This window comes from Schistocerca cancellata, chromosome 3 (assembly GCF_023864275.1).
Source record: "Schistocerca cancellata isolate TAMUIC-IGC-003103 chromosome 3, iqSchCanc2.1, whole genome shotgun sequence".
In the NCBI taxonomy this organism is placed as follows: domain Eukaryota; kingdom Metazoa; phylum Arthropoda; class Insecta; order Orthoptera; family Acrididae; genus Schistocerca; species Schistocerca cancellata.
In genome coordinates this window covers 641,037,963-641,056,986 of record NC_064628.1, presented here as the reverse complement: position 1 = coordinate 641,056,986, position 19,024 = coordinate 641,037,963, and the positions used below count along the sequence as shown (strand labels likewise).

Below are 19,024 nucleotides of genomic sequence, written 5' to 3'. Positions count from 1 at the left end.
TAGACTTATAGAAGCGAGTTTGAAAAACACAAAAGGTAGAGTACACGTGGGGAAACTGGAGTCAGAAGAATTTGTAATAAAGAACGGACTTAAGCAGGGAGATGCCCTGTCTCCGCTACTTTTTAATTTAGTCCTAGAATATATTGTACGAATGGCAGCAGATAATTCAGAGGGTGTGGAGTTAAATGGAAATATTAACATGTTAGGGTATGCAGATGATCTAAACATCATTAGCAATAGGAAAGAATTGGTAACAGCAACTGCGAATGCGTTAATCAAGGCTAGTGAAGATTTAGGTCTAAGGATAAGTGAAGACAAAACTAAATACCTGGTTACTACTAGAATACCAACAGCAGTAGATCAGGAAATGTTAAGAGTTGGAGACATGCAGTTTGAAAAAGTGAACACATTTAAGTATCTAGGCATGGACATCACTTTGAGAAATGAGATTGAATCCGAACTGAAGAAGAGATTACAGGCGGGAAATGCATGCTACTTCTCACTGAATAGATTACTTTCATCACGGATATTGTCTAGGAATTTAAAGATTAGAATATACAAAACTATTATTCTACCAGTTGTGCTGTATGGGTGTGAGACTTGGTCTCTCACTGTGCAAAATGAAAAGCCATTTCGAGTATTTGAAAACAAAATTTTGAGGAAAATTTTTGGAGCAAAAAGGGATGACAGTAGCGGAGAGTGGTGAAAACTGCGTAACGAAGAGGTTCACCAACTCTATTCAAGCCCTGACATAATCAGTATTATTAAATCACGTAGGCCGCGATGGGCGGATCACGTAGCTCGAATGGATGAGGGCAGGGCAGTGCGCAGAGTACTGGTAGGGCACCTAGAAGGAAAACGTCCTGTGAGGAGACGGAGGCATAGATGGGAGGGCAATGTGAAGGCTGATTTGAGGAGCCTAGGTATTGAAGGTGAATGGAAGGAAATAGCCCAAGACAGAGTCAGATGGCAAAAATACGTTGCTGCGGTAATGGACTCTCGAGTCCGGTACGACCAGTGAGTAAGAGTACGTAAGAGTCATCTTCCTGATATTTTCCAATTAGTTAAAATCACTCTGTACAGTCAACTTCAGAGGAACACCCTACAGTGAATCTTCACCTTTTCTCATAATATATTTTAGTACCCTCTCCTAGGCATTGTTTATAACATACTCAATGTCTCTATCTCTGATTATGTGCATCATAAAACTTAATGCGAAAAACTAAAATATTAAAGTATCATCACTTGTATTGCTGAAATGTTGGGAAATAGAAGATCATGTTAACACCATGGAAATATCTCTAAGTCTAGAGTGAGAGAAAATCAAACTTTGTGTACACTCTGGTCTGCCAAAGTCTAATAATGAGCCCGAACTAATCACATCACATACAGTGAAGGCTATAGCTAAATAAGCTTAACTTTTAATCAAGCAAAAGTATACAAATCAAAGCTAATTACAGTAATTTCTATAGCCTAGATATACACTGCATGACAAAAAATGTGCAGCACCCAAGATGGCAAGGTTGCATGCCAATGTAAAGTGTACATGTACACACCACTGATAGGTATGTATATGATTAGTGTTATAATTCTTTATTATAGGTTATAGTTCTTTATTATAGGTAGAATGGCCACCAGGGTCCATTTGTGTTGTTCATGATTGGTGTTGTTACCAGGGATGGTAAGGTACACAAGAGGTGCTTTACAGTGTCGGATGTTAAGTGATCACTGTGAAGGACACCAAGATGCGACAGAATTATCAGCACTTGATAAGAGTTTGAAAGGTGCCTCATTGTGGGTCTCCCTTTGAACAGCTGGTCAAATTGTGCAGTATCCAGAACTGTAGGGCATTGAGATGTGACAGTGGGCCACTGTTGGACTGTATGGGAATATGAGGCCAGGTATACTGTTCGACAAGGTTCTGGCTGATCACATCTGTCTACTGCAAGGGGTTTACTTTATTTTGCACCAAGCACATCTGCACCTGTCACCTGAGAACAAGTACTGGACTAATTGCACTGTACTGTGTCACTCTGCAGTGTTGGCTGGAGACAAACAGTCAAACTAGGGAATTACTGTCCCCATGCCTAGGCTGCCATTAATACCATAACACAAACAGCTGCATCTGGAGTGGTTCCAAGACTGGAAGCATGGACTGGTTATGAATTATGTCACATTGTGGTCAGTGAGGAATTGCAGTTTTGCATTCCCTGGATGAACATTGTTACTGAGTATAGTTGGACAACCAGTGGAGAGGTCTCATTCTTCCAATATTTTGGAGAAGCACAGTAGTGTTATTCCTGGCATCATGATGTTAGGAGCCTTTGGGTATGAGTTCAGGTCATAGCTGGAATTAATTGAGAGAACTCTGACAGCCCAATGGTACATCACAGGCATTGTGTGTTCTCATCTGTTAGCTTTCACGTGACAGTATCGTGGTGCCATGTTTCAGCAGGATGCTGCTTTTCCACACTTGACATGTCTCTCTATGAACTGTGATAGGCAACTAGTTTTGAACCTTACAGGTTTATTTTCAAGCCTGGCCTACTGAGGCTGCATTGACAATCGAAATCTATTAGTTCGATTTTGACTTGGTAACAGGTATGTGTGGATTGTGGCATTCATTCTGCAAACATTTATGGAACATGTGTTGCCACTCAATATTTATTATTAAGATCAGGTAGTGTCAGTGCAGCATCAGCAGTTCTGGCTTGAAAATGAGCCTGTAAGGTTTGAAACTAGTAACCTAATAAATATTGCAACTGTTGACAGAACCATTAATAAATGCTCGAAGACAATAATAATTTGAATAAAATATTTCAATTTATATGAATTTGGCTGAGTGCTCCTTGGTCATTGTAAAGCCGTGTGGTTGCTGATCTCACCCTCGTAAAACCATGATATCAGGTGTGATATCACTGGTACCCACGCCATCACTGTATAATGTAATGTTCTCGTCCCACATCTGCCAGGCTCATGCAACCTCATGATGGCCATGTCCCATGCTCTATTCAGATGCAAACTGCTATCTTTACTGGTGTTGTTGTTAGATATTTTGATCTCTATAATGATTTTTTATACTATCCCAGAAACTGTTAGCCCTCGGGATGAGAGAGGTGCACTTAGAAGGAATTTCATGTCCATTCTCCAATACATGTTCACCTACCATTGATTTCTGTGGATAGCATAATCACATACACCTCTTTTGTTCAATCCACCACTGTTCTGTCATTCAGTTGGTCTCCCCAATATATATTGACTGCTCTCATACATCATTTCATAAAAAAGTGAGAATTCTGCAGCCCACATTATCATTCACAGACTTCATGAGTCAGTGTATTTTAGCTGGAGGCCTGGAGAATGACTTGATGTTATGCCTCTGCAGGAGCTAGCTAATCTTCCTATCACTGAGCTGCAAAATTACAAAAACACAAGCTTTTACTGTACTTCTTTACAGTGTTCTGCTTACGAGTACTTCCTGAAACTGCATGTGATAATTACGAGGGCAGTTCAATAAGTAATGCAACACATTTTTTTTCTTGGCCAATTTTGGTTGAAAAAACCGGAAATTTCTTGTGGAATATTTTCAAACATTCCCGCTTCGTCTCGTATAGTTTCATTGACTTCCGACAGGTGGCAGCGCTGTACGGAGCTGTTAAAATGGCATCTGTAACGGATGTGCATTGCAAACAACGGGCAGTGATCGAGTTTCTTTTGGCGAAAAACCAGGGCATCTCAGATATTCATAGGCGCTTGCAGAATGTCTACGGTGATCTGGCAGTGGACAAAAGCACGGTGAGTCGTTGGGCAAAGCGTGTGTCATCATCGCCGCAAGGTCAAGCAAGACTGTCTGATCTCCCACGTGCGGGCCGGCCGTGCACAGCTGTGACTCCTGCAATGGCGGAGCGTGCGAACACACTCGTTCGAGATGATCGACGGATCACCATCAAACAACTCAGTGCTCAACTTGACATCTCTGTTGGTAGTGCTGTCACAATTGTTCACCAGTTGGAATATTCAAAGGTTTGTTCCCGCTGGGTCCCTCATTGTCTAACCGAACACCATAAAGAGCAAAGGAGAACCATCTGTGCGGAATTGCTTGCTCGTCATGTGGCTAAGGGTGACAATTTCTTGTCAAAGATTGTTACAGGCGATGAAGCATGGGTTCATCACTTCGAACCTGAAACAAAACGGCAATCAATGGAGTGGCGCCACACCCACTCCCCTACCAAGAAAAAGTTTAAAGCCATACCCTCAGCCGGTAAAGTCATGGTTACAGTCTTCTGGGACGCTGAAGGGGTTATTCTGTTCAATGTCCTTCCCCATGGTCAAACGATCAACTCTGAAGTGTATTGTGCTACTCTTCAGAAATTGAAGAAACGACTTCAGCGTGTTCGTAAGCACAAAAATCTGAACGAACTTCTCCTTCTTCATGACAACGCAAGACCTCACACAAGTCTTCGCACCCGAGAGGAGCTCACAAAACTTCAGTGGACTGTTCTTCCTCATACACCCTACAGCCACGATCTCGCACCGTCGGATTTCCATATGATTGGCCCAATGAAGGACGCAATCCGTGGGAGGCACTACGCGGATGATGAAGAAGTTATTGATGCAGTACGACGTTGGCTCCGACATCGACCAGTGGAATGGTACGGTGCAGGCATACAGGCCCTCATTTCAAGGTGGCGTAAGGCCGTAGAATTGAATGAAGATTACGTTGAAAAATAGTGTTGTGTAACTAAAAGATTGGGGAATAACCTGGTGTATTTCAATGCTGAATAAAACAACCCCTGTTTCAGAAAAAAAATGTGTTGCATTACTTATTGAACTGCCCTCGTATTTGTGGTTGTAGTGGCTCACATGAAAATCATTTTGTAAATGGTTCATTTTCTTGTGGAATCCAACAGCTTCCCCATGAAGGACCAGAGACCCTAGAATGAAATGCTTTTGTGCTGGATGGCAACAGCAGCTCAAAGTGTGCACATACCTGTCCAAATGACTGAGTTTTCTGTGTACACTGTGGCTGAGGTACTCACTGGGATTATGGCAGATGAGGGTATTAAGGAAAAGCAGAACTATCATTTTTCTCAACTTCAATCATGGACTTAATGTGGTCATGGATACTAATGAGATGTTCCAAGAACTCTCCCAGTTTTTCACACCTACATGCTCAGACAATGAATATAGCAGTAAAAACAGCCACTTTTGTGGCAGCCATGTCTAAAACGATATCCTTGAAGTTCTGCATGGACAGTTTAGCTACAGTTGAAGCAAATGGGCATCCCATCACACCACTGTCATCTGATCATGTCATCAAGGAATTGAGAGAGCAGATCTATCTCTGTCAGGAGTGCAGGTGGATAATGACATCACATCAAGTCTGATCATAAAATAACTTCCTCCAAAATGCAGATGTTTAACTCAGCTTACACATCACCAATATTCTTTATGTGATGCATGCAGTGTCTCATATGCAAAGGAAGAAGACTGGCAGGGATTCTATATTCATATCTATAGGCATACTATGCAAGACACCATGTGATGCATGACAGAGGGTACCCTTTACTACTAGTAGTCATTTCCTTTCCTGTTACACTTGCAAATAGAGCATGGGAAAAATTACTGTCTACATGCCTCCATAAGAGCCCTAATTTATATTTCTTCTTTTCATGATCCTTATGCAAAATGTATATTGGTGGCAGATGAATCATTCTGTAGTCACCTTCAAATATTGGTTATCTACATTTTCTCGAGAAGAACATCATTTTCCCTACAGGATTCCCATTTCAGTTCACAAAACATCTCTGTAAGACTCAATAGCTGACTGAATTTACTGGTAACAAGTCAGACAGCATGCTTCTGAAATTCATCATTGTCTTCATTTAATGCCAAACACTCAAGCAATACCCGCTAGTCACTTACTCCAGTGCTCTATATGTGATCTCCTTTACAGATGAACCACTATTTCCAAAAATTTGCACAATAAACCAAAATTGCCCATTGGCCCTCCATACTACCATCCTTATGTGCTCATTTCATTTCATATTGCACACCACATATCTACTCATTTACATCAGCCTATATTTTTCTAGATTTAGAGCCAGTTGCCATTCATTTCACCAACTAGAAAGTTTGTCTAAGTAATCTTGTATCCTCCTACAGTCACTCACTGATAACATGTTCCCATAAACCACAGCATCATCAGCAAACAGCTGCAGATTGCTGTTCACCCAGTACTTCAGATCAGTTATGCATATATAGTGAACAAGAAGGGTCCTATCACACTTCCCTGGGGCACTCCTGATGATACCCCTGTCTCTGTCAAACATTCACCATTCAGAATAACAAACTGTGTTCTAATACTTAAGAAGTCTTTTGCGCCAGTCACATGTCTGGGAACCTATTCTGTGTGCTTGTATCTTCATTAACAGTCTGCAGTGGGCCCACATGTCAAATGATTTCCAGAAATCTAGTAATACGGAATGTGCTAGTTACCCTTCATCCACGGTTTACAGATTATAACATGAGAAAAGATGAAGCTGAGTTTTTCACAAGCAAAGCTTTCTAAATCCATGCTGATTTGTGGACAGCATCTTTCCTATACCAAGGAAATTCATTATATTTGAACTGAGAATATGTTCAAGAATTCTGCAGCAAACCGATACTAAGGATATTGGTCTGTAACTTTACAGGTCTGTCCTTTTACCCTTCTTATATACAGGAGTCACCCACACTTTTTCCAGTCATTTGACATTTGCACTACATAATTGATTCACAAAAATGCAAGCTGAGTAAGGGGCCAATATCCTAGAGTACTCTCGGTAAAACCAAATTGGAGTTCCATCTCGACCTAGTGACTTACATGTTGTCAGGTCCTTCAGTTGCTTCTCTACACCTGGAATGCCTATTACTATGTCTTCCATGTGGGAGTCTTGCAACTGTCAAATGACAGTATGCCTGTACAATCCTCCTGCATGAATGATTTCTTCAATGCAAAATTTAAAACTTCATCTTTCCTGTTGCCTTCTTCTGTTGCCATACGAGACTGGTCAGTGAGTGACTGGATAGAAACCTTCAGCCCTCTTAGTGATTGTACAAGGACCAGAATTTCCTCAGATTCTCAGCAAGATCATTGCGTAGCATACCACTGTATGCTCTGCACACTGATTTTTTTTACAGATACATGAATTTCTGCTAACTTTTGCCTGTCAAGATCTGTGAACTTTTTTTCCTTTTTCTTAATGGAGAGTGCAATAGTCTCTGTTTCCTCAGCATTTTCCAAATTTTGTTAAAAAGCCACCGTGGGTCTTTCCCATCCTTAATCCACTTACTTGGCAGACATTTCTCTGGAGCACAATTTCCATCCATTTAAACTTAGTTCGCAATTCCTCCACATCAATCATACTGGAACTAGAGGACATTCTTTCAGTGGCTGAGGAGGATGCTATCAACTGCTTATCTGCTCTTTGCTGCAAAAATACTCTCAGAGCCTTCTTGATGGACTTATTAATTTTAGAACTATCATCACTATGACAACATCATGATAACTAATCACTGTCTCTATACTGACACTATCAAAAAGGTCAGGCCTGTTTGTAGCTACAAGATCTGAAATATTTCCATTGGGAGTGGACTGTCGAACTAGCTGCTCAAGACAATTTTCAGTAAATGTATTCAAAGTACTTCACAAGACTGCCCACCTATACCATATGCAGTGAATCCCTAGATGTCCTAGTCCATACTCAGTAGGATGAAGTCACCTCCAACTATTATTGCATAATCTAGTTTATTTCCATGCTGTCGAGCATCAACTTTATTTGAATGATTCTAAAATGGTCAGGAAATGTTCCTTCAGTCACTGAATAATTGCAAAATAGCTCTAGAGAGTTCCTATCAAGTCAATGCAAGATTTAATAGTGTTCTATAAATACCTCCTATAACCCTTTACTGATCAGAAGTGTATTTTTTCATACAACATCAGCACGTTCTGTGTGAAACTCTTTTCCAAAACTGTGTTCTCACTTCGCTACTTCTCATGTATAAGTATTGTTGTGTAAGTATTGTCACAGGTTATTAAAAAGCAAGATAGCTGAAAACTTATGAAGCAAACTTTAATAGGTACAGTTGACTGCTCAGTATTATGGTAAATAATTGCTTACCTTGACATTTCTCACTGCATGTTTGATGGTCCGTTGCAGGTCCTTTTTCTGCGCATACCTCAGAACATTCCCGACAGTGGGGAGAATGTTTAGCGGCACAAAATTCAAACAAACTGCACTTAATCTCACCACATGGCTTAACTCCAACACCATACTGAGGAAGTGCATCACTTACTTCAATGTGTATAATACACACATGCAGAAAAAAGCAGGCAGGCCACAAAATTGCTTTCTGGAGCATGATTTCTGTAAAGAAGGAAAGAAAATAGAAATTAGGTTTAATAAATTGCCTACATTATTTTGGGTTACCACTGGATTAAGAATGGTGCAATAAACTATGTACATGATGACACTAAAATCTTAATGTACTGTGGATAAAAATTAAATGATAACAGTTGAATGTAGCTTTCAATGTTTTCCAGGTTGCAGGTTATACATAATAACAACAGTAACTGAATAATAAAAACATTGATTATACCACTGCCTATGGCAGAGTTGCTGTTTTAAATTAATAATTACATTTGATAAATTGTTACAAGAATACTGTAGCTCAATTGAGAATCTATGAACATGTACGAATAAACATAAGATGATTATGACAATATGATGTACAGGGTGATCCATGTAACTTAACCATCCCAAATATATTTTGTCCAGAAACAAACATAAAAAATGTATCAAGTAAATGTTTTGTTATCTGGAGATATTAACGAACATGATTGTCTTTCCTGTAACTTTGTTCATTAAGAAAATATGAACAGCAGTACACCTTTTTAAAATGACACTCTATATTTTTTATTCAGTAATATATTTCTTCTCCTCAACATCTGTTGAATAATGTATCACACTATAACATGTAAACATCACATTACAAAAAATGTAAAACAAAATTGACTTTGACTCTCCTGTACTAGCAAATGTGCAAGTAACCCATGCACCAGTCATTCAGTCAACTGTCTTCTGTGGAAGGGTGGTGAGTACAACGTACACTAATGAAGGGAAGGTGAAAATGTAACTCATCTGTGGAAAACAGTAACTACAATAAAGTTTTCATAATTGTGTTTCTATTTGTTTACTGTCAACTGTCTGACAATGGAGAGTATTTGTTAGCAGGACAGTAAGAGCAACAATGTTTTCTTAATCATATTTCCATTTGTTTACTGTGAACTCCAGTAAGTGAATTAGTTCATGACTTCTGGTACCAGCACTATGTACTACTACAGGAGAGTCAAAGTCAATTTTCTGTTACATTTTTAGTAACATTATGATTACTGTGATACGTTTCCCAATAGATCTTGTGGAGAAGAAGTGGATTACCAAATAAAAAAAAATACAGGCTGCTCTTTAAAAATGAAGATTGCTGTTCATATCTTCACAATGAACGAAGTTGCAAGAAAGGCAAATATACTGGCTAATGAACCCCTGGGAGACAAACAAAATTTGTTTGATGCATTGTTTTTATTTTGTTTCTGGGCAAAAAGATATTTGAGGTGGTCAAGTTAAATGGGACATCCTTATACTGGAGATGTTGATTTGCAGATAGTCACAACAAAGAGATTGCCACACAAGTAAGCTTTTGGCCAAAAGGCCTTCTTCTGAAGTGGACAACACACACACACACACACACACACACACACACACACAGGGAGATAGAGAGAGAGGGGGGGGAGAGGGGGGGCATATACACAAACAAAACTCACACACACAAATGACCACTGTCTCTGGCCACTGAGACCTTACTGTGAGCAAGTGTGCAGTATGAGAGAGGCAGTTTGTATGGTAGAAGTAAGGAGGAGGCCAGGGTGGGGAGGGGGGAGGTATTGTAGGGTATGGATGGCAGACAGTAAAGTACTGCCTGTGGGAGCATGGGGGTTGTGGTGAGGATAGAGTAGGGCAGCTAGATGGGCAGCTAGATGCACTTGGGAGGTTAGAAATGTGGTGGGGGAGAGGGGGGTGGGGGGAGGAAGAGAAATAAAAATATTGTGGGTTGATTGGTGGAATAGAAGGCTGTGTAGTGCTGGAGTGGGAACAGGAAAGGGCATGGGTGGGTGCCTAATGAAGGTTGAGGTCAGGGGGGTTATGGGAAGGTAGGATATATTGCAGGGAGAATTCCCGTCTGTGCAGTTCAGAAGAACTGGTGTTGGTAGAAAGGATCCAGATGGCACAGGCTGTGAAGCAGTCACTGAAGTTCAGAACACCATGTTGGGCAGTGTGCTCAGCAACTGGCTGCTCCAGCTGTTTTTTGAGCACCATTTGTCAGTGGCCATTCATGCAGACAGACAGCTTGTTGGTTGTCATGTCCACATAGAACACAGCACAGTGGCTGCAGCTTAGGTTGTAGATTACATGACTACTTTCACAGGTAGCCTGGCCTATGATAGGATAGGTGAAGATTGTGACCAGACAGGAGGACAGGAGTAGGTGGTGGTGGGAGATTGGATGGGACAGGTCTTGCATATTGGTCTATTACGGGATATGAGCCATGAGGCAAGGGGTAGGGAACAGGGATGGAGTAAGGCGAATGTGTAGGTTTGGTGGTTGGCTGAATACTATTGTGGGTGGGGTGGGGAGCATAGTGGGTAGCACATTCCTCATTTCAGGGCATGGCAGAGGTAGTTGAAACTCTGATAGAGAATGAGATTCAGTTGCTCCAGTCCTGGGTGGTAATGAGTTACGAGATGAGTGCTCCTCTTTTGTGACCAGATGGTGGGACTTTGGGAGCCAGTGGATGGCTGGAGAGATAAGGCATTTGAGATCTGTTTCTGTACAAGGTTGGGAGGGTAATTTAGGTCTGTGAAGGGCTCAGTGAGACCCTTGGTATATTCCAAGAGGAACTGCTTGTCACTCCAGATGTAATGGTCTTGGATGGCTGGGCTGTGTAGAAGGGACTTCATGGTTTGAAATAGGTGGCAGCTGTCAAAGTGAAGGTGCTGGTGGTGGTTGGTAGGTTTGATGTGGACCGAGGTACTGATGTACCCATGTTTGATGTGGAGGTCAATATCAAAGAAGGTGGCTTGTTGAGTTGAGGAAGCAAATGTGGGAGATGATTTTGATGCTCTGGAGGAATGCAAGTAGGGTGTCCTCATCCTTTATGATGAAGATGTTGTCAATGAATTTCAACCAGGTGAGGGGTTTGGGTTTCTGGGTGGTCAGGAAGTCTTCCTCTAGATGGCCCATGTATGGGTTGGCATAGGAGAGTGCTATGTGGGTGCCCATTGCTGTGTCACAGATTTGTTTGTAGGTGATGCCTCCAAATGTGAAGTAATTGTGAGTGAGATGTGAGAATATACACTAAGGTGACAAAAATCATGGGACTGTGATACACACACATACAGGTGATGGTCGTATTGCATACACATGGTACAAAAGGGCAGTGCACTGTCAGAGCTATCATTTGTACTTAGGTTATTCATGTCCTCATGGCCACATGACAGGAATTAACAGACTTCAAATGCGGAATGGTAGTCGGAGATAGATGCATGGTACATTCCATTTTGGTAATCATTTCAGAATTCAGTATTCAGAGATACTTAGTGTCAAGAATGTGCTGAGAATACCAGATTTCAGGCATTACCCCTCACTATGGATGACACAGTGGCCAACCATCTTCACTTAACGACCAAGAGCAGTGGCATTTTGTAGACCATACCAGTGGGCTCCTAGATGACTGAAAAACTGTGGCCTGGTCATATGAGTCCTGATTTTAGTTGATAAGAGTAATCGTAGGGTGTGAGTGTGGCACAGACTCCATGAAGCCATAGTCACAGGTTGTCAACAAAACATTGTGCTAGCTGGTGGTGGCTCGGTAATGGTGTGGACTGTGTTTACATGAAATGGACTGTGTCATTGACTGGAAATGGTTATGTTCAGCTCCTTGGAGACCATTTGCAGCCATTCATGGATTTCGTGATACCAAACAATAATGGGATTTTTATGGATGACAGTGCACCATGTCACAGACCAACAACTGTTCACAGTTGGTTTGAAGAGTTCAAAACCCTGGTACTGGAGCCGTTGTCAGCAGGAAGGATTATGAGGTCGAGATCAGTTTTTAGGTGGTGGATTGTGGTTCTTCCAGGTGATTTAAGGTTAGCTTACTTGTTGAGGTTTTGGGGAATGATGGTGGGGCAAGGTGTGAGATTAAGAAATTCTGAGAAGTTAACAGCGGGTCATACGGGGGCAGTGGTCAGGGGGGATCATGGTTGGATGAAGGAGTGTACTGAGTCACGCAGTGTTCATCATTGGTTTTGGGTTGTGTCTGATTAGGAGGGTTGGTGGCGAAAAGATTGCTTCCAGTCTAGTCTTGGCAGCCAGAGACAGTGGTCGTATGTGTGTGTGTTTTTTGTCTACTTCATAAGAAGGCCTTTTGGCCAAAAGTTTACTTGTTTACCAGTCTTTTTGTTGTGCCTGTCTGTGACCCAACATCTACACTATATGGTGAGTAGCAATCCATCATTTTCTAATATTGTCATTATTCCATCCTCACTTTTATATTGTTTGGTTTTAAATGGAATATCCTGTATACTCAGACTTCTATCAGAAAAAAGGAAGTCAAAAACAGTGCTGTACTTTCTATAGATGTAATAATAATTTCTTGACAGCATAAATGATAATTAGAAAATAATTTCTCTATCTCACAAACACAAAAGGTTTTACTTGTGTGAGAAAAAGAGGAAAGGGGAAAATAAAAAGTAATTATTTCTTCAAAACCGCTGTTTCTATATTTGAATAATAGATTTAATGAAACAGAGAAAGATAACATACACTGAAAGGATAAATTTCTGTGGCACATAGGCTTTACATTATTAAGGGGGATGCCCTGAAGTTTGAGAATACTTCTTTGAGATATAAGTAATTAGCTCTCTTCATTTGATTGTTTGTATTCCAACTATAATTTTCCATTAACATACAAATTCACTTAATCCATAATTATTTCTTCTTTGTGTGCCAAATATACAAACAAATGTATAGAACTGACCTAGCACCATTGTATGCTAACTTGTTTGTGGGTCAGCTACAAAATTCCCTTCTTCCCCACTTGACACCTAAACCCTTGTTTGGTTTAGATACATTCATGACATCTTCTTGATGTGGATTCATGACATGGATAGCCTTAATTCCATTCTCCAAACATCAGCATCTACTCTGAAATATGCTTCATCTGCTTCTTCTAACTGAACAAGCTACCTTCTCAGATTTTGTGAATTTTACCTCTCAGGTGATTCCAAAAATACCTCTGCTCACATCAGCTGTACCAAATGGAAAATTCAATTAAGAAAACTGTTAAATTACAAGAAGACAGAGTGGCTGAACTGTGCTTACTTTCAGGATCTTAAATTCTGAATACTACTGGCAAAAACACTAAAAGCAGAAAAACGGATTTCTAGCTTTCTTAACATGCATATCCTTTCCTTAGGAAGGGAAGAGGTGTTGGTTGAAGAATATTCAAAAGGAGAGACAGATATCCCAAACTCACACTGGGAAGGCCATCTATGAAACACAGAAGAGGCAATGACATCATAGGACCATGTTCCATAGGACCTGCCTTATTTTATCCATGGGGTTCCACAATCAACTCCTTGATTTTCTGAACTTCGAGTAATATGAGAAGTTCCTTTTTAAATATTTAGGGTTCTTGGACAGGCAGCCTGGTAGCTGCAAAATGCTTGGCTAATTTATCAGTGATGGACATTCTCATAGGCTCAACCCTTGTACAACCAATTATAATGCTCAGTGCTGTTCCCTAACAGAAACAAAGTTGTAAACAAAAACGGTTGGCTAATTAATGACCTTTTCTAGTTCCTCTCATGTTACAGAAAGTGTTATGCATACCCAGTGTAGTGACAGTACTGCTGATTGCAGCACTGTGCTCAGGTTTGGAGAAAACAGTTCCATCCCCATACAGTTATATATAATGTAGTTCCCTTCAGTTCAGAACACCTTCCAAATATTTCCCTGAGCCCCATGGCTACTTCAATAAGCACAGCAGCCAGCAACATCATAATTATCAGAATTCTGTTGGCTGCATTCTCAAAAATTTTGAAAAGAAGTGAAATATGTCTTGAAATAAAGATGAGTTTTGATTTTTACAGATGGAATAACTGTTGCACATTTAAGCCTATCAGGAAATCTGCATTAAATCACTGATAGACTATAAAGATACCTCAAATGATTTTAACAATATTTTGATTGTGATGTATATCTATTCACAATAAAGACGACACGCTGAGTTGCAGACGGGCACAATGAAAAGACTACACATTCTGCCAGAGCCTTCTTCAGAAAGGAAACACACATACATTCATACAAGCAAGTGTACTTCACTTTCACATGACCATTCCAGCCAGAATTCTGGCTGGAGTGGTCTGAGATGCCAATCCTGTATCTGTGAGATTTGCTAGCTAGTGTGACTGTGTGAAGAATGCTTTGGCAGAAGCTTCATGTGAACAGTTGTTTCATTATGCCTGTCTGCAATTCAATGTGTCATCTTTAAGGTGAGTAGCAATCTAGCCTTTCACAATATTCTTGATATTTCAACCTGGAATTTTCCTTCAGAATGATTTTATCAAATTTACTCAGTGATAAATACTCTTCTGGTAACACCATCACCATAACCAGAAAAAATTACCACTTCTAAGGTGCTGAAAAACTTTTATACTTTTTTAATAGCTGCAGTATTGAAGCTGAAGCCCATCTGCAAGGAAAAATAATGTCTACTGTAATAAATCTAAAGCTTTTGTATTTGTATATTTATTAATGGATGAAATGGCTGTTTACACTCTGAAGAAGTAATCACTGAAGCTTATGAACAATTATTTGTTTTGTTATTTCTGTCATGTCTGTCACCTGAGGACTTAACAGGTACCACAATCATTTCTCTCCTTTCCTTTTGGTGAATCTCTGTGTTGTTGTAGTGGTTTTCAGACTGAAGACTGGTTTGATGCAGCTCTCCATGATACTCTATCCTGTGCAAGCCTTTTCATCCCTTAATTAAATGCTGCAGCCCACATCCATATGAAACTTTTTACAAGTACTGTACTAGTCTCTTGGTCACCTGGTGCAAGTTTTACACCTACACTGCACTTCAATACTAAACTGATGATTCCTTGATGCCTCAGAATGTGTCATATCCACCATTCCTTCTTTTAGTCAAGTTATGCTTTAACTTCCTTTTGTACCAAGTTCTAATCAGTACCTCCTCATTAGTTGCATAATCTACCCATCTAATTTTCAGCATTCTTCTGTAGTAAAACATTAAAGAAGCTTTTCTTTTCTTCTTGTCAGAACTACTTATCAGCGGCATATCACTCCTGTGTAAGGCTACATTCCAGACAAACACATTCAGTGAAGACTTGTGAACACTTATGTTTGTATCCAATGCTAAAAAATTTCTCTACTTCTGCCACCATAAGTTGCTTTACTGCCTAAATACCAAAACTCAACTACTACATTTAGTATCTCATTTCCTAATACAGTTCCACAGCATTGCCTGATTTAATTTGTTTAATTTCATTACCCTCATTTTACTCTTGTTGATTTTCAACTTACACCTAATTTCAAGATTGCCCATTCCATTCGCCTGCACTTCCAAGTCTTTGCTGTCTCTGACAGAATTACAAAGTCTCTGTATTAGAACAAATTTCCCTTATATACTATGATGGTAAAAAGTAAATTCATACGACATTGTTGGCTGTGAGACCCAAAGGGCAGCTTCAGCCACCTAATCAGAAAGTTTTTTTCCTATCCTTCTTGCACAATTGCATGTTTCCTTCAAGAAATATGAGAATTGTGAGTTTAAATGTATCTGGTAACTGCAGGTGACTGTAATGTGTGTGTGTGTGTGTGTGTGTAGTGTAGTGTCATCTTTGTGTTGGATGATGAGAGGAGAAAGAGGATGAAACCTGGTGCTGGCACATAGCCTTCTCATCTCACATAGCACAAAGAGGGCTGCCAAGTTTAACACCCACATTTGACAGATGGATCATCATCAACAGTGTAACATGGCCTCACTTCATGAGACACTGGAAAGAGGTTTGGAATTAAATTCAGGACATTGCACAAAGACTGGTGATCAGGGACTTTACATCACCAATTCTTGTCCCTTTTGCTGTAAAGGCTATGGGGAAGCAGCCAACAGCATGTGGCATACCCAAGCAGTTACTTATCCAAGTACTGTTCATGCCTGATGTTGCTTGATTTCAGTGATGTCACAAGAACTGGTGTATTTCACGGGTCAAGGCTATTGGATGCTATCATGGTCATTACATGAGATGTGTGTCGGAGGAAGTACATGATGCTTCACATCAAATAATGTTGCTTTGATTCTGTTGTGCATAATAGCAACTGACAATCAATACCATAGGGTCAAAATAATAATTAAATTAGTAAAGATAAACTACTGCAGCAGTAATTACACTTAATAACACAAAATTAAGAAATTGAGAAGTGAAGGGAGGGATTACTCTTAGAGTTAGTTAAAGTTGTTTCACTGTTTAGGTATCAAACATATTGTTAAGCAATTTACTTTAGTATCATGTGTCCTCTGTGTCACAGACTCTTAAGATGTGCTGGTGACTAAGAACCCAAAATAACTTATCTGTTGAAATAAATTAAAATATGGCAAAGACTTCAGATTTCATGTTGTTTGACTCTTCTTGAAAACAGTGTATCCAGAATTATAAAACAAATCCTTCTGTTGTGCTTCACAATGCCTCTCCTTTAGTTTCTTCCCATGGAACTGAAAAGCATCCCCATGATGCTCTTGCACTTACTGCACAAATTTGTGTTAAAAAGCACTTTGCTTTCCATTGTATCCTCTCTACATCCTTTATTAATCTTACGTGGTAAAGATCCTAGATTGATGGGCTGTACTCAAAAACCAGTCCAATAAGGTTTTTGTAAGGCATGCCCTTTGTAGACAGAACACATTTCTGTAGACTTCTTCCTGTGAATCTCAGTTTGGGATGTTATTCTACACCTGTTTTTTTGTGTTTGTTCCACTTTTAACTCTTTTCAGCCAAATACTCTTAAAGGTAGGGTGTTTCACATATGATACAAGCACATATTCCTAGTTCTTGCAGAATGTGTGCCAGTTACATTCCTTGGCAGACATCGCATGAGGGAAAGGCAGTTATTCTGCCTAACTGAGCATGAACTAAGATGCAATGTGATTGCATTAAGCTTAACTTTATTTGGTCAAAATGATGTCCTTCTACAACAAGAGCAGCCCGGCATCTTTTGTAAGAAAAAAAATGTCAAACACTTGCTGAATTTCAGTTGCCAAAATTCTTGAAACTACAAACCGAGTACTGTCTTCTAGCTCCTCAAGTATATGTGGATTGTTTCATACACCTTACAATCTACCATTCCCCTAAATATAAAAATCATGGGGATTTAGATTGGTGTGGGGGATGACAAAGTCAACTATGTTACCATCAAAAACAGATGACAATACTGTCACTGAAATAGTGACAGTGTCCTGCATGAAGTAACTGCATCTTTTCATTAACTGTAAGTCTCTGAATAAACGTTACAATACACTGAAAGGACCAAAGTCATGGAATACCTCCTAATATTGTTTTGGACCTGGCATGATGCAGCAACTTAATGTGGCATAGAATCAACTCACTGTTGGAACCCCCTGAAGAGATATTGAGCCATGCTACCTCTATAACCAGTAAGAGTGTTGCACGTGCAGGATTCTGTTCATGAACTGATCCCTTGATTATGTCCCGTAAATGTTCAATTCATTTCAATTGATCAGGGTGGCCAAATCTCTCACTTGAATTGTCCAGAATGTTCTTCAAATGAATCACAACAATTGTGGGCTGGTGACATGGCACATTGTCACCCATAAAAACGAATGGCTGCAAATGGTCTCCAGGTAGCCGAACATAATCATTTCTATATGAAAATGGTATCTGTTCTTTCAGAAATGTCTGAAAGAACAGATACCATTGGTGATCTTGCAGCTCTTAAAGAATGAAATTACGATGAAATCCAGACCATTAGCTACTTACAGGCATTGATAAATATCAACAGGGACAGTTGAAAATGTGTACTCCAACCAGGACTTGAACCCGGGATCTCCTGCTTACATGGCAGAGGACAGCGGACAGTTGAAAATGTGTGCCTCGACTGGAACTCGAATGGAGGAGATCCTGGGTTCGAGTTCCGGTCGTGGCACACATTTTCAACTATCCCTGTTGATATTTATCAATGCCTGTAAGAAGCTAATGATCTGGATTTCATTGTAATTTCATAACCATTTCCAGTCAATGATCAGTTCAGTTGGACCAGAGGAACAATTCCATCCAATGTAAACACAGTCCTCTCCTTTATGAGGAGACCACCAGCTCACACAGTACCTCATTGACAGCCTGGGTCCACAGCTTCTTAGGGTCTGCACCGTACTCGAAAACTACCTCAGCTCTTATCAACTGAAATTGGGACTCATCTGACCAGGCCACAGTTTTCCAATCATCTAGGGTCCAACTGATATGGTCATAACCCCGGGAGAGGTGATGCAGGCAATGTGCTGTTAGCAAAGGCACTTGTGTCATTCATCTGCAGATTTCATTACACTTGTTGTTGTTGTGGTCTTCAGTCCTGAGACTGGTTTGATGCAGCTCTCCATGCTTCTCTATCCTGTGCAAGCTTCTTCATCTCCCAGTACTTACTGCAGCCTACATCCTTCTGAATCTGCTTAGTGTATTCATCTCTTGGTCTCCCTCTACGATTTTTACCCTCCACGCTGCCCTCCAGTACTAAATTGGTGATCCCTTGATGCCTCAGAACATGTCCTACCAACCGATCCCTTCTTCTAGTCAAGTTGTGCCACAAACTCCTCTTCTCCCCAATTC

The 19,024-nt window shown here is 40.2% G+C and overlaps 1 protein-coding gene across 2 annotated transcripts in view; it reads right to left on the bottom strand.

The window, feature by feature from the left end:
* LOC126175589 (uncharacterized) overlaps positions 1-19,024 on the bottom strand; it is a 43,732-nt gene that overhangs the window by 13,868 nt on the left and 10,840 nt on the right. For both annotated transcript variants that reach the window (XM_049922450.1, XM_049922451.1), the window contains exon 2: positions 8,163-8,408. In XM_049922450.1, the coding sequence (XP_049778407.1) occupies positions 8,163-8,403 (241 nt within the window). In that variant the 5' untranslated portion in view covers positions 8,404-8,408. The remainder of the gene's footprint in view (positions 1-8,162; positions 8,409-19,024) is intronic.